Source organism: Enhydra lutris, unplaced genomic scaffold, assembly GCF_002288905.1.
Source record: "Enhydra lutris kenyoni isolate GAN:26980312 unplaced genomic scaffold, ASM228890v2 scaffoldscaffold77, whole genome shotgun sequence".
In the NCBI taxonomy this organism is placed as follows: domain Eukaryota; kingdom Metazoa; phylum Chordata; class Mammalia; order Carnivora; family Mustelidae; genus Enhydra; species Enhydra lutris.
In genome coordinates this window covers 4,868,697-4,891,420 of record NW_019154161.1, presented here as the reverse complement: position 1 = coordinate 4,891,420, position 22,724 = coordinate 4,868,697, and the positions used below count along the sequence as shown (strand labels likewise).

The following is a 22,724-nucleotide window of genomic DNA, read 5'->3' as shown; positions in this document are numbered from 1 at the left end:
GTTCAGAGAGGATGATCCTTGCCAAGGTCACACAGCAGGGAAGGACTGAGCTGGATTCAAATCTGGGATTCAAATCCATTACATACACACCCCTAAAAATCTCAAAAATCTAACCCACAGGGTGGGCTATGGAGTGTAGAGACAGTAGAGTAGGACTTAAGAGCACAGAATCAGGTGGGACAAGGTGAAATCCTGGCTCTGCCACTCTCACTGTATGACCTTGGTCAAGTTTGTTGACCTCTACAAATCTCAGTGTCCTCAGTGGTGAAATGGAGCTGATATTGGTCTCTACCTTCTAGGCTGACTGTTGGCTGTGACAGGAGGTGGTGGGATCAGGCTGCCCAGATGAGACTGGGGAGTGGGATAGCTCGAGCTTCCGTGAGGGGAGCCACAGCAGGTTCTTAAAGGATTTAGTGCTACAGTCCCACAGGAGTAGCAGCTGAGGGTTTGGAAAGGATGGCCTGCGATGCTGTACAGTGGGCGGTGGGTGGTAGGTAGGGGTGGTGGTGGGGGGTGGGACATGTTGGGCATCTGGACATGTTGGCTGAGGCTATACCATTCAGGGTTTCGCAGGTCATTAGAAAGAGTTCAGGTGTTTTTCTAAGGGCACTGAGGCACCTTGGCAGGCTGGGGACTGGGGGATGAAGGGTGAAGAAAGGAGAGGGCGTAACAAACTTCTCCGCCTTGCTCAAGGACTAGGGGATCCAGGGCGCCTTCAGTTAACAGCCAGAAGCACCTCAAGGCTGGAACTTTAATCTCTTGGTTTGAGAAACCACGCATTTTTCAGAGGGGGGTGGTAACTGCCCCTAATTGCTCAAGGTCACACAAATAATTGGCACGAAGGCTAGTCTCCCGGGCTCTAGTTATGCGTTGGGCACGGGGCTGCCCTGCAGCCACACCCACCCATTCACCCGAGAAGACCGCGGGGAAACCCCACCGTGAAACCCCTCTCCACCGCACCGTGAAACCCATCTGCACCTCCCCAACTTCTGCAGCCTTGGAATACCGTAACTTTGAGAGCGGGGGGCCAGGCCAGAACCTCCTCTCCACCCCCTCACCCCTCGCCCCGCGCGCCCCCTTTCGCCCTCCCCATTGGCTCGTTCTAGGAAGGGCGCTGTCTGGGGGCCCCCTGGTCACCTTGTCCTCCGCGCGCTCTATGGCGAAAGGACCCTGCGCAGGCGCGCCAAGGGCGCCTTTGGGGCCCGCGCTTTACGACACTTGTGCAGCAGCGGCAGCAGCAACTCGGCACTCCTTCGCGACGATTCGGCCGGGTGCCGCTGGCGGCCGTTGCCAGGGTGGGGGTCGCTTTGCGGCATGGCGATGGCGGAGGGCGAGCGGACTGAGTGTGCTGAGCCCCCCCGAGACGAGCCCCCGGCTGATGGCGCTCTGAAGCGGGCCGAGGAGCTCAAGACGCAAGCCAACGACTACTTCAAAGGTGAGCCCGCCCCGGACTGGGGCCAGGGAGGGTGGAGAGCTGCCCAGGGCAAGGGGTGCCCGGCCCGCGCGGAACCATGGCAACGCGGAGCAGCAGCCTGGGCGCGGGGCAGACACTACCAAGTGACCTGGCGTGGGGAGGCCCAGGATGGCGCTACGAGGGGGCAACAGGGGGGGCTTCTGACAGAAGGAGTGATGCCTAGAAGTGGCATTCGGAGCGGCTGCTCCTCGGTGGGGAGACTGGGGAAGGCGCTACCAAGTGTGAGGCGGGAGGGGGACGGGAACGAGGGCTTTTCCATATGTGAGATCCTTGAGAGGTGCTAGCTATGGTGAGACCTGAAGAGGGCGCTGCCAGGTAGTGACAGGGGGCTGGGGAGTGATGGTGCTACCAAGTGGGGAGATCTGGGGTGGGTGGCACCAAGTGGGGCTTGGGGGGCACTGTCCCAATAGAGTAGGGAATTGTGGGGGGTGGGGAGTAGATCATGAGGAGGGAGGGCAAGGTGACAGGAGATTTGGGGTTGCAAGAGGAAAAGGGATGCGTGGGAGGCCCTGGGAGTAAAGGTGGGGAAATCCCAAGAATAGTATGACATAAGAGCTTGGGAAAGAGTAAAATGTGGGGGCATTCATTCATTCACTAATTCAGCATGTTCATTGAGTACCTGCTTTGTGCTGAGAACTGTGCTAGACTCTGGGGATATAGCAGCGAATGAAGCAGATATGGCCCTGCCCTTTTATCGGATGTAATTGAGCAGGAGAATCAGACATTGAGCAAAAACACAAGAAATGATAAAATACTTAGAAGTTGTGAGGAATGCTTTGGGAAAAAAACCCTACAGGGTGTGAAGTAGAGAACAAGGGCTGGAGGCTGCTTTAGAAAGCGGGGTCAGGGAAGGCCTTACTGAGGAGAAGGCATTTAAGTCGAGAAGAATCGCAACCGAGCGTTCCAGGTGGGTGCAGCCACATATGCAAAGGCCCTGAGGTAGGAAATGAAAAGACCAGCATGGCTGAAACTTTAGCAAGTTAGCAGGGAGACTGATACAAGATAAGTTTAGAACAGGGTCCAGATCAGGTAGGGTTCCAAGAGTCACTGCAAAGGTAGTTTGGGTTTTACTGCAAGAGAAGACATTGAGTAGATAGATGGGCCAGTCTGGAGCTCCAAGGAGAGGAATTTGAGCACGGTCAGCCTATGAATGAAATAGAACACCTGGGAATGGATGAGGCCATATAGGGAGCGAAGGGGCCAGAACCTTGAGGAATTCTAAGGTAAGAAAAGAAGAAGAGGCTGAGGAGGATTAGTCAGTGAAGGGGAAGGGAAGTCGGGAAAGGTGTCAGGAAAGATGAGAGAAGGGCGTGCTTCTAGAAGGGAGGGCTGTGCTTTGGGTCAGGTTCTGCCAGGGTTGAGCACTGAGCGTTGGCCATTGGGTTTGGCTCCACGAATGTTGGCGGTAGCCTTAACAAGAACAGTTTACAAGAGCAGTTTCTGGGGAACAATGAAAGTGGTAGTCAGCTAGAAGGACACCCAAAAGTGAACAGGAGGTGAGGAAGTAGAGACAGCAGATGTTGACAAAGTGCTTTGAGTATTTTGGTCCTAAAAGGGAGTGGAGAAACAGGGAGGGGGAGCTGCTGCCTTTTTTTTTTTTTTTAAAAGGATGGAAGAGTCCAAGAGTTTGGTCCAATAGCCAGAATTGATCCTGCAGGAGAGACAGGGGACTTACAGGACCAAAGCTGGGGAGAAGGAAGCAGGGGAGGAATCTAGAGCCTCAGTAGCCTTCAGTGGGCGCCCAAGGGGTTCAGAGTGGGAGCATTTGGTCAGGCTGCAGCAACAAGGAGGCAGGGCCTGTGAGGGATGAGGCTGGCGGTGGAGCCTTGGAGGCCCAGTCAGAGAGTGGGTGTCATCCTCAGGGTGGTGGGGACGCATGGTAAGAGCTCGAGCCAGGATGGAGACCAGGGTAGTGGACAGGTGAGAGGTGGTGGTGTTGCTGACCAGAGACAGAAACCAACTCAGGAAATGTTTCAGAGAGGAAATGAGGGCTGGAGAGAGGGAGGAGGGAATGCCAGGCAGAAAGAATGGGATGGCAAAGGCCTATCCTGGCAAAGGTGAGCAGAGCCTGGCACCAAGGAAGTGAGTGGGGCTGGAGTATAAAAGGCAAGGGAGGAGCCTGAGCTTTCTGCTGGGGACTCCGGGGAGCCATGGATAGTTCTGAGAAAGGGAAGGACAGGGCCAGGTTTGTGCCTTAACCGGACCCCTGCAGAGGGGCAGGACTGGAGGCTAGGAGAGCAGGGAGGAGGCTGGGGCAGGAACCTGGGCCCAACAGGATGAAGGCCAGACCGGGGCAGGGCGGGGCTGCAGGGATGGAAGTGGATGAATAGATCCGAGATGTTGGGGAGGCTGACTTGACAGAACGTGGCCACTGCCTGGCACCGGGGGGGTTGAAGGGTCAGCAGTGTCCAGGACAGGGCATGGTCTCCATCTGGGGGATGGCGAGGAAGGTGGGGCTGTCCCTGCAATGGGGCGAGTTGAGGGTTGATGCTGAGTCGAGGTAAGAATTCTGGGAAACAGCCATGGGGAGGGGCCCCCTGCCCCCCAGGACCTGGGCGCTCAGAAGCCCTGAGGTTGGGCAGGCAGCCAGAGGTGCTGGCATTGAGCTGGCACAGAGGAGAAAGCTCCTCCTGGTCCAGGCCCCTCACTGTCTGGCAGCCGGTGGCAGGCACAGAGCCCCAGCCTCAGGGGCTGTGGGAATAACAATAAAAAGAATAATTACAGCTCTCCTTAATTGAGCCCCTGTGGTGGCCAGGTACACCACTTTGCTTAATCTTTCCCGAGGCGCTGGGAGGTAGGTAGGAGCTGCGCTGTTTGTTTTATAGAGGAAGCTGAGGCTCAGAGAAGTGAAACCGCCAGCCCAAGGTCAGAGCGTGAGCAGCAGAGCCCGGATATCCCCCTTCCTCACCACGTGCTTGGCTCCCATGTTTAGACTCCTTACCTGGAGCCTGCGGGGAGAAGAGGATACCGCCCCCCCCCGCCCCCCCACCACAGCTGCATCCCCTCTGTGAGCTCAGAGCCTGGTCCCCTCTCTCTGGGCCTCATCACCCCCCTTCTGTAAAATGGGAGGAGTTGTCTCAACCCCCAGAGAGGCCTCTGCGTCCTAAGACTTTGCAGATGTGGTTAGGACCTCAGGCTTCCTAGATCCAAATCTTGTTTCTTTGTCCTGTGTACTGCGCGACCCCAGGCAAATGACTTAACCTCTCTGTGCCTTTGTGTCCTCATCTCTAAAACAGGGACTCTCTCCAGGGTTAGATGCATCTGATTGTAAAGCAGCTAGAACAGGGCCCGGAGTCAGTGTCGTTGGGCAGGTGCTGCGGGAAGCACAGTCCCCTCCCATTTCCTCTGCTTGATTCTCCTCTTCTCCTGGGTTAGTCATGTATTCTCTTTTGCAACTATCTGCTGTGGCCACATTCCGAACGAGAGTTTATTTAGCCCTCCCAGCTTGGCGAGGCAGGGCACGGCCGAGCGTGATTCCTGCGTTTTCAGATGAGCCAGCAGAGATGCAGGGAGGAAAGGCTGTTTGCCTGAGGCCTCGTGGTCAGCGTCCTCAGAGCCAGGTGTCAAGCTCGCACACACCAGGCTCCCCACCCCAGGCCAGACGGCCACTTGAGTAACACCTCAGCTGTCCAGAGAGCTGGCCAGAGGACCTCTGGAACGCAGCCAGGAGGCTGGAGGTAGTCCTCGAAGGCACTGGCATTCCAGGGAGGGTCTGTCAGACTTGGGCTGTCTGTTTCTGCCCTTGCTCGTTTCTGGGAAGTCCTGGGCATGCCCTCCGGGGCTCCCAGTCCTGAGGAAGACACACTCATCACCGAACGGTGACAAACCTGGAACCAGCAGGGCTGGGATAGGTTAGCCCAGAGGCTGGGGCAGCCCGAAGGAGTGCCTGACCCAGCCTGGGGATCAAGGAGGGCTTCCCAGAAGAGGGGCCATCGGAGCCATTTGAAAGATTGCCAGGTATTAGGCTGCAGGAGGAATTGTTATATTGTTCCTGGACATCTCCCCGGGACCTGACTTCTCCTTCTCCTACTGTCAGTCTGTTTCCGTCTTCCTTCCTTTATTCATTGAAGAACTATTCAGGGAGCCTGGAACCCTCTTCTATTTTCTTCACCTGACTCACTCTTTTTCATCCTCCAGATCTCCCGGTCTGTCTCTGTGCTAAACACTCTGGGTCATCGGTGTCTGGAGGTGTGTGTGTGTGTGTGTGTGTGTGTCCTGCAGGACTGTGAGCCCCAGAATGGTGGGGCAGAGGGGGTGCACATCATAGTCCCCCAAATCGGGCAAGTGTCTGAGCCTTAGCCTCCTGCCTGTTGAATGGGCACGTGGGACGGGTCCAGGCCTGGCTCTGCAGATACAGACTGGGTGTTCGACCTTGAACAAGACCTCTGTGACTCATCTGTAAAGTGAGTGCCAGTCGGCGCCTGTGCCATGGAGAGATGTGAGGATTCTGTAGGTCAGCCTGTAAAGTGCACACCCATAACTCATTTCAGGTAAAAGGAACCTCCCTGTGGCCAGATGACCCATCCTGCTGCTCTACACTTAGAACCTCGGTGTCCACACCCTGCTGCGGCTGTGGCCTTCGGGATTTGTCTTGCCGACCTCCCTGCCCTCATCCCTTCCATCCTCCCACTAGCTGTACTCCAGCCACACCAGCCTCTCACTGGTCCTGGAACACAAGGCTTGTGCTGACAGCACACCCCTCCCTCCCCATCTCAGGGCCTTTGTACCTCCTGTTCCTTCTGTTGGGAATGCTTTTCGTCTTGTCCAGTTTGTTGCTTCTTTTGGGTCTCTGCTGGTTTGTCCCCCTCTCCTTGAGGCCTAAGTAGATTCCTTCTCGTTTCCCACTTCCTGTTCTCCTACTCGGCTCCCTCTTTGGGCTTATTGACTTGCTTTGGGGGGGCTGGACAACCAAGGGACTCGGGGTAGTCACATTTGCTGATTCACAACATCTCAGCTCTGGTACTCGAATGTATCTCCCCTGGTCCATAGGACTGGAGGAAGACCCTCCAAGGTTCTGGAAGAAGTATCACCCAGGTTGGGGCCTTAAGGGGTGATGGCTGGGCATGTGTGTGGAAGTGACTTCGAGTCCTGGGATTTTAAACCTGAGGAGACAAAAGTGTGGGACATTTGGGAGGGGAAAGAGGGAATGGGCTGAGTAGACATTCCTGAGCTCAGCTGCAGACCTCGGTGTCCCCATCAGTAGACAGGGAGACCCAGCCTGGGGCCCATTCTTACTGGGTGGCAGCAGCCCTGCCTCATAACACCTCCTCCTTCATCTCCACAGCCAAGGACTACGAGAACGCCATCAAGTTCTACAGCCAGGCCATCGAGCTGAACCCCAGCAATGCCATCTACTATGGCAACCGCAGCCTGGCCTACCTGCGCACCGAGTGCTATGGCTACGCGCTGGCCGACGCCACACGGGCCATCGAGATCGACAAGAAGTACATTAAGGGCTACTACCGCCGGGCGGCCAGCAACATGGCGCTGGGCAAGTTCCGGGCGGCCCTGCGGGACTACGAGACGGTGAGCCGGGCCTCGGGGAGTGGGCCGCCTCCCGGCACCCAAGCCCAGTGAATGCTGTCTAGGGCCAGGTGGGGGCAGGCCAGGGAAGGACGGCCTCCGGGTGCGTGGCCGGCCGGGGAGGCTGCGAGGAGGCTGTCTGCGCGTTCACCCGCCCCTCACCCACCTGACAGATAAATGCCCGAGAGGCCCTTGGCCTGGAGCACACTTGGTGGGTTCACATCCCAGCTCTGCCATCACTTGCTCGGTGACACTGGACGAGTCACCTGGCCTCTCTGTGCCGCCTGTTCCACAGCATGGGGAGCATTGAACCTGCCTCTAAGGGTTGCCATGAAGACTAAATGAGTTTCTGCTTTTCAAGTGTTCAGACCAGTGCCTGGCCTGTAGCCTGTGCCCTCTAAGGCACTGTTGGGGTTTTTGTCACTGTTAGTGACCAAGATCCACGCAACCTGTCTTGCAGAGGAGCTCTAATTTGGAGGAAGGCAAATCCCAAACCTGTGACCTAGAGCAGGCAAACAGAGTCATGGCGGGGCGAGGATATGTGCTTGGAAGAAGGCAGGTCCATATGCCGTAGAGGGCAGCAGACAGGGCGTGTGTTGTGACAAGGAGACGAGGGAGGGGACCTCGAGCACGGCAGGTCACTAGTTCACCCGCTCATCGGCCGCCCCCGTCCCTGTGATTCGCCCTGATGGGCACGATAGGCGTGGGGATGTGAGTGCACGTGTGTTCGCACCAGGGATGTCCCATGCCCTCTGTGTGGACTGGCAGGATGAATTGTTGTGGCAGCCTTGCGGGAGGGGGACCGATGGTTAACCCCATTGTGCAGATGGGGAGGCTGAGGCCCAGGGGTTAGGTCACCTGTCTGCCAACATGCGGCGGGCAAGTGACAAAGCCGGGGTTTGAACCCCTGACACCTGTGTCTCCTGCTTCGGAGACCCTGAGAGGAGGCGTTTTGCTTGTTCTGTTCATTGGGTCATTGCTTGGCACCAACAGGGCTCAGTCAGAATGTGTTGCATTATTATTCTGCCCCTCAGTCGCCCCCATACTCCCTCCTTTTGTTTCATTGACCACCAGGTGCTGAGGATCTTCTGTTGTGCGGGGGGTGGGGGGGGGGGCCCAGGGGGCTGAGAGCCCTGGTCTGCTCTTGGAGGGAGTGCGGCTGGCTGCTGGCCAGGGGCAGAGGGTGGATTTCAGGTCAAGTGAAGTCTTGAGCCAAGCCCTTGGCCAGGGGACATCTGTGTCCGGGTGGGGGCAGAGGCATGGAAAAGGCGGTAATTTAGAGACTGTGGGGCAAAGTAGGGGAGGGAGTGGGGTGACCTCTGGGAGGGCAGGGGAAGGAACCATGAGACAGAGTCCTTAGGAGCTTCAGATCCCAGGCCACTCCCCAGCCTAACCTCCCCCTGTTGTCCCCTGGGGTCCACATCTAGAGAATAGGGGCAACAGGAGTGGCCACCTCCTAGGTGGCTGTGGTATGAGTAGAGGTCCCTGGGGCGAAGGGTCCATTAATGAGTAACCCAGGAGGGCCCTCAGGTAGGACAAGGGCAGAGGTTTTCAGGGCTCCGGCTGCGGGGAGGGGCCTGGAGGAGATGGGGCAGGGCAGAGGACTGACGAGTCTGAGCACAGGTCTGTGGCCATGTCTCCCCTGTGCCTGGAGTTGCAGGGAACTCTTTTCCTGGGGGTACAGATCCCTTCTCCTCATGGCTCTGCCCCCTGATCAGGCCGGGGCCTAACCCCTCATACTCCATGAGGCTGAGATGGTTGGTTCTAGCCGTCTTGTGGACATGATCACATCTGAGCTTCTTCCCAGGCCTTTTGGATGCCACGGAAGACTGGTGGCGGGGGTCCACAGCCTTTTGGGAACCAACCTGAGGCGGGGCCACTCTCAGCATTCACGTTGTCACAGCCTGTTTCCCCTGGAGGCTTTGCCAGGAGCAGTGGGGGAGTCCCCGCATGAGACCGGGGTCCTTGCCTGTGTGGCTGTTCCCCGTGCCTTTGGGCAGTCCGCTTCTCCGCTCTGACATTTCCTCAGGCTCTGTGAGCGCCAGGCAGCCCCCATCTAGAGTGTCTGCCTCCTGGCCTCCTGCCGTCTGGAGGAGCCTTGCGACATGCTAGCGCTTTAGGCTCCCGTTTGGATCTAGATCGCAGTTTCCTCGGAGGCAGAGCCCAGATGTGGCCTTGGATGAACACAGGCCTGAGGCTCTGCCTTTGGTTGAAGGGTCTTCCCTTCCTTGGCCTCAGTGTCCTCCTCTGCATGCTCACCGTGGCCTTGCTCTGTTGTGAGCTCTTCACGAGCGTGCATTTGGTCCACTGGGCAGGTAGGACGCAGAGGTCTGGGGGTCACCCCTCCTCCAAGGTCTCCTGGCGGAGTTGGAACTGGAACCCAGAGTCCCGTCTTGTGACTCTTAGTGGGCCGTGAGGTCAGCCCAGTGGTTTGAGACCAGCACCTCTGTGTTCCTCAAATAGAATAGAGCAGAAAAAAGCAGTTCCTTTGGAGGAAGTGTGTACATATTTGTGAAAAAATGTTTCTCACGTATGTGTATATGGGTGTGTGATAGAAAACCTATCTTTCCTTACCCTGAGTCATAATCGAAAGCCTCAAGGTCACTGATGTAGGAGCTGGCATCGCTGCACAGTCAGGACACCCAGCCCTGGGCTGGGTAGCTCTGAGTGCTTTGGCTCTCTGCCCTCAGTGTCCTCATCTGTAGAAGCGGGGACAGCACCAGGGCCTGCCTGAGTGTTCGTGTGAGGAATAAATGAGATTTGTACATTGAGTGGGGCCTGCCCCCACTTAGCATTCATGGCCTTTTCCTCCTGGGGGTGTCTGGGGGAGAGCCCGTGGCCCACAGGAAGGGCTGCTGCCCCTCCAGAGACCTCAGCAGGAACCGGTCTCCCTTTTCCATGGGTCCATGTTGAACCCCGCTCCCCCCATCCCTCTCACCTCTGAGTAAATCCTTTCAGAGGGACCTTTGCTCCAGGATTCCTTGTCCCTTTTTTTGGGTCCTCTTCTCAGAGGACCGCTCTTCCCCTGCTGTGTTCTTTCCTGTTCGTGGTTGGAATGCCTCTGGTCATCTGGGCTCAAGCTGGTCCCGGGGACTCCTTCTACACTTCCCACCTTGGATCTTGGAGGTTTGGTTTATAATAGGGTTTGCATTTGGGTTTCTTCTTCCAGCGTCGTCCAGCCTTGCAAGCCCTCACAGCACGCGTACATCCACGGGATGCCTGCCCCGTAGTGCCAGGAGTGCCCATAGCTCATGCCTCGTACGGCTCCCACCGTGGCCCGGGCGTGACGGTGACCTTCCTGCCCTAGTCTTCACACCAACCCTGCACCGTGGGGCCTGTCCTTATCCCTGATTTACAGATGAGGAAACTGAGGCTCAGAGTGTGGTTCGCTCCCTCAGGGTCCCACAGGCCGGAAGTGACAGGCTGGTACCCGAGTCAGGCTTGTGACCACCAGCCCTACGCAGCAGGCAGAGCGTCTCGGCGCAGCACTCTCCCGTGGCTCGGCCCTGCTCCGACGGTCTCTCTTCTCTTCTGTTGCATTGTAAAAGGAACGTTGAGTATAACTTAGTGACTTAATTAATTCACTAGAGGTTCTTGCCCTGGAGGGTGACAACCCTGGTGTGGTGCTTGAGACCGTCACTGTGCAGTGCCTGCCCGAGACCCAGGTCCCTCCTGCCTGGCGCAGCCCAGCCCAGCCCCTCTCCGGCCGCGTCCCATCACACTCGTAGTGATGTTCTGACCACTCGTTTGGCGGCCCGCTCTGACCTGAACTTCTGAGAGGCCGTCGATGGTCTCGATGCCTCCACGTGCGGCGACCAGCGCTTCTGCTGCCCAATGCCGTCCTGTCATCAGCAGGTGCCTCTCGGACCTGCCGGCGCGACGCGGAGGGACCGCGAGCCCAGCTCACTGTGCCGTCAGTTGGAGCATCGTGGTTCTTGCCTGCGAGCGCCCCCAGCGGAGTGGCGCTCGTCAAAACAGCTTCTCAAGGGCATCGTGGCTTCACCTGCTATTGTGAGAAGTGAAGTGAGACCGAGCTCCCGGGTTCCCCCGTAACCACGCAGACGCCGCGGTCAGGATCCGCACCATGATACAACCCACACCCCACTTTCTAGAGACAAGTCCCGTGTTGAGTTCTGACTCGCCAGGCCCTCCAGTCTGGAACGAATGACCTTCCCCTGGCGCAGGGGGCCCCGGCAGAGCCGCTTCCCCTTTTGCGGCCTGGCCGGTAGTAAGTCGTGGCGGCAGCCGCTGCCGCTGCCAGGCCCACCGTGAGCACGTGTTGGCTGCCAGTCCCCGTGACAGGCCCTCCGCAGGGGTGCTGGCACCCTGCCCTCTTCCTAGGAGCTGAGGGGGGCTCAGGACAGGGACGGGAGGCCGCGGGCTGGGAGGGGCGTGGCCCAGCATGCGCGCTGCAAGGCGGGATCCTTTGCAGGGAGAGAACAGAATCCTGGCTTCTGGGGCCTCAGTTTCTCTGCCTCATGTCTCTGGGCCTCAGTTTCCTCATCCGTCAAGTGGGGGTTGTGGTAACACCCAGCAGAGCTGCTTGGAGGATTAAATGAGCAAGTTCAGTGCGTACGATGACGTCAGGCACAAAGGAATAAGGGCTCCGAAAATTAGCCGTGTACTGTTACTGCTGCTGCTTTCTTTTCCCTGCCTTGTTAGTGTTCGTCCCCATCCTCTGCCCACCCTGGGAGCTCTCTGAGAACGGGGACCAGCCAGAGGAAACGCTCAGTGGTTCATCCATCCACTGGGACGCATTCAGTCCCTCGTGGGGCCACCTTCCAGTGGGGAGACATCCATGTCCAGCCCCGGGGGGGTGGCGGTGCTCCTGGAGGACAGCTGGGGAAGGAGGAGCTAGGAAGGAGTTGGAGGAGGGAGGGAGGTATCCTGGGCCGGGGGCGGCCTGTGCAAGGTGGCGGAGCTGGCGCCCTGGACTTGCCTGTGCAAGGTGGCGGGGCTGGCGCCCTGGACTTGCAGGTTTGCTCCGGCCGGGTTGTGCCGGGCAAATAGAAAGGAGGGTGGGCAGGACCGTGTGGGCCAAGCCGAGTGGCGGTTTGGACTTGATCCCAGGGTGTGGACTCATACCCTCTCCCTGTCGGGAAGGACTCCAGGGGATGTCTGGGGCCGCCTCCCTCCGGAGCCTCACGCCACACCCACACCCCAGGTGGAGCCGCCTGGCAGGCTGCCCGAGCCCGAGCCTGCCCAGACAGGGAGGAAGCCATCGCCTGCCACGACCCGGCTTCCTGCCATCTGCTGGGTCTGTGCACCCGTCCCCAGGGAGGATGAGCCCCCCTGATCCGCAGGGGTAAGGAGGTGCCTCTGCACAGGCTTCTGACCCACCCCCCACCAGCCTTTCCCAGGGGTAGTGGCATCCCCGCCCTTGAGGGCTCTCTCTAGGTCCCCAACACAGGATCTGGGGGAGCTGCTCTTTGGGCGACCCGTGGGGTGGGCAGGTGAGGTAGGGTCCACTCGTAGCAAGTACAGTTACAGATAAGGAAACTGAGGCCGGGGTGGGCTGATGTCCTTGCTGAAGGTGACACAGTAAGAAGGTGGCAGAGCCCTGTGTGCTTCCAAGCAGGAGGGTCAGAGTTTACAGAAAGCGGGATAGTGGGGGGGGGGGCTCCTTTTATTGAGAACTTACTGTATCTCCACGTCACGGGCCTGGTGCTTGTTTGCGAGTGACCCCATTTCAAGCGCAGCGGCCCATGGAAGGGGCCATGAGGTGCAGCCGCGGCTGGTGTGGACTTTACTCTTGCCGGCACCGCAGCGCACGCTTTGTGCAAGTCTGCTTCTGTGACCCGGCCGGCCTCTGAAGCAGAGACGGTTACCACTTCCCTCCCACGGAGAGGCCGACCTCCGCTCCGCGGTTGCTCGGTTGAGGGGTGGTGGCGCTGGGGCTTGAACCCAGGCGGCCGGCCTCTGCCCACAGTCTCGCTGCCCTTCAGGGGCGGAGATGGAGGGGACACCACGCGGTGCTGGCTACGGCCTGCTGGGCCCCATATTCATTACTTGTGCTTCCCCACGGCCCTGCCAGGTGGAGCCTGTCATGTGTGCCCCCTGCCGCCTTTTTATAGATGAGAAAATGGAGGCCCCAGGGGCCGGGTTATCCAGCAGGTCATTGGTTCTGTTGAGTCTGGGCTGTTCCTTGTGCCTGTGGGTCCAGCCCACCCTTTCCTGTTCATCCCACCCCCCTTGGTGTTGACTGTCATGTCGGTAAAGCAAGCCCCAGCCTGCTGGGGTCCCCAGGAGGAGCTCCAAGCTGAGCATGTGCTCCAAAGCTGGGAGACTTATTTTAATGATAGAGCTAAGATTTTTGTAAGAAATCCCACCTGCTTGGGTTAACAGTGTGTACCAAACCTCAGGACTGCCCTGGGTGAGTAGCTCTCCTGGCCCAGTTTTGGGACGCACAGACTGTTGTCTGGAGGTGACACAGGGTGGGGTCGCACCACTAGCACATGGGGGCCGGTGGTCTGGGTCCAGGTTCACGGCACCCAGGGCCAGGCCGGCCGAGCGCAGCCGCGGCGCCTCCTTTTTTGCCTGCTCCTCTGCCCAGGCCAGCTGTGCTTGGGTGCTGATACCTCTTTTCTCCCTCCCTCCCTCTGCCCGCCTGTCTGCCCAGGTGGTGAAGGTGAAGCCCCATGACAAGGACGCCAAAATGAAATACCAGGAGTGCAACAAGATCGTGAAGCAGAAAGCCTTCGAGCGGGCCATCGCCGGCGATGAGCACAAGCGCTCCGTGGTCGACTCGCTGGACATCGAGAGCATGAGTGAGTCAGGCCTGGGGGCCCTGCCACGCCCAGCGCCGAACATTCCACACCCCTGCACGGGGCGCTCTCCATCCTCCGCTCTCCATCCCCGTGCAGCGCACACTGGGGAGTGGGGGGGAGGGGGTGGAGCTATTTCCTGGCCGAGTCCCCGGGCCGCGGTCTGTTGCTCTTCTGCCTGCGTTCCTGGGAACTCCACAATCCCGCACTGGGGCTTGCGTCCCCCGGTTCAGGCGAGGTGGGTGAGCCCTTCCCACCCCACACCGGGGCCTAGCTCCCTATCTGCATCTGTACCGCCCAGCCCACCCCTCACGAGTCTCCCTGTGGGATTCGTGTAGGTCCTCCAGGCCCTCTGAGGAGTCAGTCATTCGTTCCACAGCGAATTACTGAGCACCCCAGACCTTGGGGATACAGCTGTGAATAAAGTAGTCTCTGCCCTCCTCGAGCTGATGCCTGGTAGGGAGAGCAATGATTAACAAGTCAGCAAATGAATTAACCATGTTAAGTGCTATAAAACCAAGTAGGCGGGGAGAGAAGGTGCTGGAAAAGGGGGACCCACTGGACAGAGAGGTCAGCAGAGTCGTCCAAACAGAAGGAGCGGGCAGGGAAAGGACCCTCCATCTTCCTCTCGCCCTGTGCCCGGGAGCCAACCCCGCGCCCCCCCGCCCCATGGTGACTGTGGCCACTGACTCCCGCCCCCGCTCACACACCAGCCATTGAGGACGAGTACAGCGGGCCCAAGCTCGAGGATGGCAAAGTAACAATCACCTTCATGAAGGAGCTCATGCAATGGTACAAGGACCAGAAGAAACTGCACCGGAAATGCGCCTACCAGGTAATGCCCCTGCCAGGTGCTGCACACACCTGGGACCCCCGATAGCATCCGCCACAGAGGGCGGGTCGAGGGGAAGGGGGGCCACGGCGGCCAGCACTGCTGAGCAGGGAGTGTGCTGAGCACGGCGCAAAGGAAGCCTTTATTTCTGATGCTGCATTTTCGTTTCTGGCATTTCCATCTAGTTATTTTTATTAATAGTTTTCATCTCCCTGCCCCATATGTTCATGCATGTTGTCTTTTCCACTAGATCTTTTACACATTTATCATAGTTATTTTAAAGTCTCTGGTAATTCCACCATCTGGGTCATCTCTGGGTCTGCTTCTGTTGCCTGTTCTTCGTGTGGTTCATCGTTTTTTATCACCTGCTAGACATTTGGGGTAGAAGAACAGTAGAGACTGAGCTAAGTAAGCATTGTGCACAGAAGATGGCGGCCCCATCTTCTGTCGGGCCGCTGGCGTGAGGGGCCCCATCTGTCTGGTCCACAGTTGTGTGGCTCTTGCTGGAGTTCAGCCCTGCCTCGTGGTATTTTCAGACTGGAATCCGGACCCTCCCGTCAGCCCTGGCAGGATCCCAGGGATGTCTTTATGCTTCAAAGTCTCCAGCTTCTGGAACTGTGGGAGCGCTCTCTAATTTTCAGCCCCACGGCCAGATTTTTGAGCTGCGAGTTCTGTGCTGTCCAGTGTATGCCTCACTCTTGTGCCTGGGGAGGCTCCCCCCATCACACGCACACCGTACTGCCTCACGCCTCCCTTTGTGTGACGGCAGTGGCAGTGGGTTGAGAGCAAAGGGTGAGAGCAAAGGCACTGGGTGGCGGGGGCTGCTCGGGGCTCTTGGCTGTCACCAGCCTGCACACGGCCCGAGCACCCTGCTAGCTGCCCTTGCTCTGGGCCTCGAGGAGCCCCATGGCCTCCTGCTTCATGCCTTGCGCCTGGGAAGCCCCACGGAAGGGCCTGTCGCCGCCACAGCTGATGGATTTAGGTTTCTTTGTGAGCACCCTCGGCTCTCAGATGGTTTTCATGAGATTGGGTTTTGTGGGTTTGGGGTTTGTTGTCATTGGGGCAAGAGTGACAGTCTTTTGTAACCTCCTCATTCTGACCAGAAGTGGACATATTCTGCCTTTTTTTTTTTTTTTTTTTTTTTTTTTTGAGATAGTTTGGGGTTTTTCTTCCCCAGCTTTTTATTTTGAAAATTGTCAAACCTACAGAAACATGGAAAGAACAGTACAGCTAATATCCATGCCTCCTTCACCCGGATGTTAACACTTTGAACACTTTGAAACATTTACCTTCGCTTTCTACACACGTGTGCGCCCACATGCACACGGCAGGCTTTCTCTCCTCATTTCTTTTCCTGAACCAGAAAGGTGTTGCATCGTAACTGTATCTCCTAAAAGCAGGACATTCTCCTGTGCGACCACAGGTCAGGTGTCCCCCCTCAGAAATTAGTAAATAATGCCTAGTGCAGATAGTCCACAAGATCTGGAAACACCGTCAAATATACATAGCAACGCCAAGGTCATCTTAGATCTTCTCTTAGCAAAAACTAGTATTATCTACATTTCTAGACATACTTTAAAATACTTTAATATCCCCTCCCCCCCCAGTTCTCCCAAAAATGTCCTTTTTAGCTATTTTGTGGTTTTGGTTTTTATGGTTTTTTGGTTTTTTTTTTTAATCCAGACTCCACTGAAAGAGCAGATGTTGCATTTTTATCTTCCTTCATCTAGAACAGTCTCGTGCCCTTTTGGGGAGACTCTTTCATGACACATGTACACATGTCTAGGCCAGTTGGGTTAGATTCTTCCATGTTTCTGGATTCTTCCATGTTTCTTCATGACGCTGATTATTTTAAGGGGAACCCAGAATCTCGGTTTTCATGTAAAATAATCCTGATGTTGCCACAGAGGCTGCTGGGGTCACAGCTTGGGGGCCGCCTGTGGCTCCTGCCAGCACTCGCTCGTCCAGCCTCCACTGCCCATTCATCTCCCCTCCCAGCCTCTCCCTCACCCTCCACGCAGCAGTGTCTGCTGGTCAGCCCAGGCTCACCGGGGCCTGGGATGGGCAACAGGCCCTCTCTCCAGCTGTGCTCACAGCCCACCCTGCCTTCCAGATCCTGGTACAGGTCAAAGAGGCCCTCTCTAAGCTGAGCACGCTCGTGGAGACCACGCTCAAAGAGGTGCGCGCCGTGGGGCGGTGTGTGGACGGCCAGAGGTGGGGGCTCCCCGGCTGGGGAGGGGCTGTGGAGCTCAGAAACTCACAGACCCACCTGGCTTGATCTGCCTTTCCTTCCCCCCTCCCACCCCGCCTCTCCTGGCCTCTTGGTCTCTGTCCCACCCCCTTCATTTCTGTGTCCCCTGCCTGTGTCTTTTGCATGCTTCTTCTCGGTCTGCTGTGACCTCTTGCCCCTCCCCTCACCTCTGCCCCCTCCCCACGTCTCTCTCTGGGCCCCTCCCTCTCCGGTGGCCTCTTTTCTTCCAGACAGAGAAGATTACGGTGTGCGGGGACACCCATGGCCAATTCTATGACCTCCTCAACATCTTTGAGCTCAATGGTTTACCCTCGGAGACCAATCCCTATGTATCCTTCCTCAGCAGAGCACACCCTCCCTGTTCCTCCAGCGGGCTTTGAGAAAGGCACCCTGCCTGCAGGCAGGGCCTGGACCCGCAAAGGGAGAAGCCAGAGCAGTTGCTCAGGCGAGGGGATGTGGGGGATGTGGCTGGCTGGCACCGGATAGGCCAGGGTCGCCCCCACGTGCTGTGCAACCTGGGCTGGTGGCTCAGTCTCTCTGGGCCCCCGTCCCTCTTCGTCTGCAGATGAGGCCGCTGTCAGCACATGTGGAACAACCTCTTCTCTTGGGCCTCAGATGCCTCGTTAGCAAAGTGGGCATCGTAGGGTCTGCCTCCTGGGAGTGTCGAGAGGCCTTGAGGAGCTGAGGGGCCCGCAGTCAGAGCTGTAGAAGTATTTGCTGAGGTTACAACCATGGCTTGATAAAGGCCACCGTGTGGGGCCACCAGGCCTGTGCAGTGCTAGGGGGGAGGGTCTGTGTTCTGTTTCCCCTGTGGCTTGAGGGCTCGTCCTGGGAGGGGGAGCTGAGCAAGCTGACCGCCCCACATCCCCCTCCACCGTCCGTTTTCCTGAGAAACAGGTGCATTGGGGACCTTCAGTATTGTCCTGCTGAGGCTCGGAGAGGCCCAGCTGCTGGGCCAGAGCCAAACAGCCAGGAGAGACAGCAGCGCGGACCCCCGGCCCTTTTGACACCCCCACTCTAGGAAGGAACAGGCAGGAGCCTGGGACGTGGGGAGGCTGAGGAGGGAGGCGGTGTCTGCCCCGCCATGTTTCCCTTAGCAGGACAGATATTTAATGGTGACTTTGTGGACCGCGGCTCCTTCTCCGTAGAAGTGATCCTCACTCTGTTTGGCTTTAAGCTCCTGTACCCAGATCACTTTCACCTACTTCGAGGTAAGCTGGGTGGCTGCTGGGTCTGGGGTCGGTGCAGCCTTGTACAGGATGAGCCCCCAGGGTGGGGGTGGGGGGCCTTGTCCATGAAGAGATGGAGACATGAGCGGCAGGAGGGAATGAGGCAGCGGGCTGGGCTGGGGGTTCCTGGGGGCCCGAGTGCCAGATTCGTGGCCAGGTTCAGGGGCTCACCCAGCAGCGCTCGGCACGTGGTAGGTGCCGGGTAACCACCTGCTGTGGGCTTTCCTGTAGGAGGTAGTGAAGGGCTGGCTGCGGCTCACATGGGGGTCTGGCAGCTGCCTTGTCTCCTCCAAGCCCCAGGAGCCATGGGAGAGAGGAAGGAGGTTGCATATGGGGAGCTGGCGGCACAGCACGGGGCCGGCCCACACTGCGTGTTCCGTAGTGGACCCCTTTTTTCCTTAAGACTTGTGCCCTCCTTGGTCCTTCAACCCTGGAAGGCACACAGCTTCTCCAGACAGGAGCTCAAGGCCCACGAGGGCAAAGGACACAGCCATGGTCACTTGGGGCCATACCAGGCCTGTGCCTTGTGGCCTGATGCCCAGTGTGAGCCCCTCAGCCTGTTTCTCTCTCCAGAAAAGGGGCTGAGAACAGTGTCTGCGCCTCCTCGGGTTTCTGGGGGGGCCGACCAGCTGATGGTGACTGTTGTGGGCTTGGGGCCCCTGGACGCAGGCCCTGGGGGCGCCCAGGCAGGGCTGCTGAGGCCCCTCTTCATCCTGCTGCTGCCCAGGCAACCACGAGACAGACAACATGAACCAGATCTATGGCTTCGAGGGCGAGGTGAAGGCCAAATACACAGCCCAGATGTACGAACTCTTCAGCGAGGTGTTCGAGTGGCTCCCGCTGGCCCAGTGTATCAACGGCAAAGTGCTGGTGAGGGCGGCGGCAGGACCCTGCGGGCCCCTCCACCCCTGCACCCCTGGGGGCTGTGTGTGGCCACATGCTGAGGAAGCAAGTTGGAGAGTTGGGGTGTGGCCCGCGCCTCCACTCATACAGCTGTCCCCCTCCGCACCCCAGATCATGCATGGAGGCTTGTTCAGTGAGGACGGCGTCACCCTGGACGATATCAGGAAAATCGAGCGGAACCGGCAGCCCCCAGATTCAGGTGACCAGGGTGGGCCGGGTGGCACCTCCTTCCCTCCCAGGGCTGCAGCGTCTCCGGCGGAGAGGGGTGGCTCTGCCCCGGTGGGCCTTGTGGCCCTTGGTAAGGACGGCAAGGCCGAACCTCCCGTGTTCTCTCTCATGGGGCTGTGCTGGCAAGGGCTCCTCGTGTTCACCACGGGGAGCACGCATCCATCGCTTCCTCGTGAGTTCGGCTGCTGAGCCCAGAGAATGACATATCGGGGCTCCTGTTGTAGCCATGAGCACAGACGGGGAGGACTCACACGGGCGCACACTCACACCCAACTGTGGGAGGCGTAGCACGGGGCCCGGAGAGGGTGGGTGGATGCCCTCTCGGGGGACACCACATAAGAACTGATGGGGATGGAGGCACCCACCACACAGAATAATGTCCCAGGCAGGCACAGGGTGTCCCACGTCAGGGGTGAGCTCCGCAGCTGGGAGGAATAGTTGGGCGGCCAGTGGTTTTGGGGTGAGCAGGGATGTGCTTTTTAAAAGGGTAGATGGGCCAGACCCTGCAGAGCCTCACAGGCCTGGGTAAAGAGCATGGGCTTTGTTTTTTTCCTAGGGCGGTGGGAGCCACAGCAGGCTCTGAGCAGCAGAGGGGTGTGATCTAAACCGCTCTGTTAGAAGTTCTCCCATTGTGGGGCCAGAACACATTGAACGGGTCTAGAGGGGAGGTCATGGGGCTCAGAAGCCCACTTCACGAGCCCCTGCTCAGGAATGCCCTGCCCAGCCCCCACCCCAACTGCTGTGGGGTGGGCCAGTCCCTGACATCCCCTCTCCTCCCCCACCAGGTCCCATGTGCGACCTGCTCTGGTCAGACCCACAGCCGCAGGTCAGTGTGCCCAGGGCTGTGGCCGGCAGGTGCGGGCTGTGGGCAGAGAGGGTGGGACGGTCAGCACCCTGAGCTCCCTGTCTCCCCAGAACGGACGCTCGGTCAGCAAGCGGGGCGTGAGCTGCCAGTTTGGCCCTGATGTCACCAAGGCCTTCCTGGAGGAGAATCACCTGGACTACATCATCCGCAGCCATGAAGTCAAGGCCGAGGGCTACGAGGTGGCCCACGGTGGCCGCTGTGTCACCGTCTTCTCCGCCCCCAACTACTGGTGGGTCCCACCTCCCCCGCTGGTCTGGGCTTCTCTTCCCTACCCACTGCTTTTTGTGCTGGGGGGTTTTGTTTTTGTTTTTTAATTTTATGATCAGAAAATGTCAAAGACAGGCAGGCATAGGTAAAGTCGTATAATGCCCACGTGGTCATCACTCAGATTCACCAGTTCCCAACTTCCCGGGCTCTTTTAAAGCAAACCCCAGGCATCCCCTTTTCCATGCACTGACACCCCTGTATGCTTCAGGAAGAAAGAACTCTTCTCTGCGCAAGCAGAAGACCACTGTCACACTGTCGGGTGTCCGAAGAGGTCACCTGAACCCAGTGCCCTTTCCTCGTGTCTCTCATAAATGTCTCTTTCCAGTCTGATGCCTTCCAAGTAGGACCTGAACAAGGGCCACACTCAGTCTCCTTGTGTTCCAGTTCCCTGTCCCTCCTTCCCTGCCTCTTGCTGGGTTTTGGTTGAAGAAACCAGGCCCCTCATCCTGCAGTTGCCTGTGCTCTGGACCAGGCCGCCCATATCCTCCGGGTGCCGGGCACCACATTTTTCTGTCCCCTGTGTTTCAGGGCAGAGTTCAGGTTCTGGCAAGAGCCCTTCCTCCATGGGGCTGCGTGTGCCCCCTGCCTGTGGGGGCAGGAGGGCCCTCTGCTTCCCTGTGTCCCACCTTCACTTCCTTCCCCTTATCCCCCCTCCCCCTACCCAAGCCTCCCCAGGGGCCGGAGTGGGGGGGGGGAATACTTTCTCCTGGATTCCTGCCTTTCCGGTTGGCCTCTTTGTCACTTGTGTCTTCCTGTCCCTCTGCGTCCATGACTCGCTCCCTCTCCCAGCTTTAAGCATCTCTGTCCCTCTCTTTTTATCAGTATCTCCCATGGGTTCTGTCCGTCTCTCTCCCCCTCTTTGAGACTTTCTGCCATCCAGCCTCCTTGGGTATCTTCCCCACCACCTCCCCAGCCCTGGTCCCCATGGGCCCTGCCACACCCCTGACTGGCCCCTCTGCCTCTGTCCGCACAGTGACCAGATGGGGAATAAAGCCTCCTACATCCACCTCCGGGGTTCCGACCTGCGGCCCCAGTTCCACCAGTTCACAGCAGTGGTGAGTCACCTGCGCAGTCCCCTGCCCCTCCTGGCCTGGACCTGGGGAGGACCCAGCTGAGCGGTCTATGCAGGGGCAGAGCTCAGTGCCCAGCAGCACTTGCCAGGAGGGCTGTTGTGTGCATCTGGTGCTCTGAAGATGCCCCATTTCTGTCTCCCTGGCCCCGTGTGTTCTTGTCCCCAGCCTCACCCCGACGTCAAGCCCATGGCCTACGCCAGCACGCTGCTGCAGTTAGGGATGATGTGAGGCCCGCGCAACCCAGGGCCTGCTCCCCGTGTGACCCCAGGCCCGGGCCCAGGGCAACGTTGGACCCCCTTTTACTTTGTAAAGTTTGTATTTATTCCCCTTTAGGTTTGCAGAGGGGGTGGGGAGCCGACCAGAGGGTCCGCTCCCCGGAGAAAGAGGAAGGAGGTGGAGAGGCTGGGGTTGGGGCACATCCGGGCATTGTGGAGGGAGGCCTCAGCGGGTGGGGTGGGCGGGGCCCGATGCTTCCCCGCCTCCCTCGTTTGCATGGCCCCTCCCCCCTGAAGCAATAGGGCCCCGCCATAGGAAGACCCCCGGAAGGAGGGTCATCAGGGAGGCCTCGCCTGCATTCCCCCACTCCTGGCGGCCCCGAGACGGGGCGAGGCTGGGGCTCACCCCCTTCCCCAGCTATTTTATGTCTGTAATTAAATATGTTAAAATAAAGTCATTATTGTAAGTCAGCTGGTGTCAGATGGTGGAGCTGCTGGGATTGGGATAATCACAGCATCCCGGGGGTTGGGGGACCACCGAGCCCCACACCCCTTCTCTTCCATCTCCTGGGGGCTAGACCGGCTGGATGGCTGGGCTTGGGGCTGACCAGCCAGGCTGCCCCAGTGTCTGCAGTTACAGAGGTCCCTGGAGAGAGAAACCGCAGCTTCGGTCCAGGGCGCACACGGGGGAAACAAGGCTCAAGCTGGGCTGGGGAGGCCAGGCCCGAGCAGAAGCTGCAGAGACTGGTCCTTCCTCTGGCGATGCCGGAGCAGGCCGTCGCGGAGGCGGCCGTGTGCTCTCACGCGCTCACAGCGTCCTGGCCTTTGCAGCATCCAGGGAAGCGGATATTTCCCCCTCCAGGGAAGACAAGAGGGGTTTTCTGCCATTCCTTCATCCTCCATCAGAGATTAATACCGAATCCTGTCCAGGCTGCTCTGCCTGCCCCTGGCCCTGTGGAGACATTGCCGTTTTCAAGTTCGGGCTTCTCTCGACCCACCTTTTTCCAGGGAGGTGCAGACCTGGGGTGCTGTCCGTCTGCGGGCAGGTGACCGCAGCAGGAGGGCTTGAGCTCAAGATGTCAGAATTAACTTCAAGCCCA

At 58.5% G+C, this 22,724-nt stretch overlaps 1 protein-coding gene across 2 annotated transcripts; it reads left to right on the top strand.

The window, feature by feature from the left end:
* Positions 1-1,260: 1,260 nt before the first annotated feature.
* On the top strand, positions 1,261-22,095 carry LOC111160689 (protein phosphatase 5 catalytic subunit). Of its 2 annotated transcripts, XM_022523977.1 has the most exons (13): positions 1,261-1,435; positions 6,759-7,000; positions 13,617-13,764; positions 14,475-14,596; positions 16,707-16,772; positions 17,075-17,173; positions 17,950-18,055; positions 18,801-18,943; positions 19,088-19,175; positions 19,990-20,030; positions 20,120-20,298; positions 21,310-21,391; positions 21,575-22,095. In XM_022523977.1, exons 1-13 carry the CDS (start codon positions 1,315-1,317, stop codon positions 21,635-21,637), a joined length of 1,500 nt encoding a protein of 499 aa, XP_022379685.1. In that variant the 5' UTR covers positions 1,261-1,314; the 3' UTR covers positions 21,638-22,095. The 2 variants fall into 2 exon arrangements, with proteins under 2 accessions (XP_022379685.1, XP_022379686.1); XM_022523978.1 differs by lacking the exon at positions 16,707-16,772 and having other exon boundaries at positions 21,575-22,090.
* Positions 22,096-22,724: the final 629 nt, after the last annotated feature.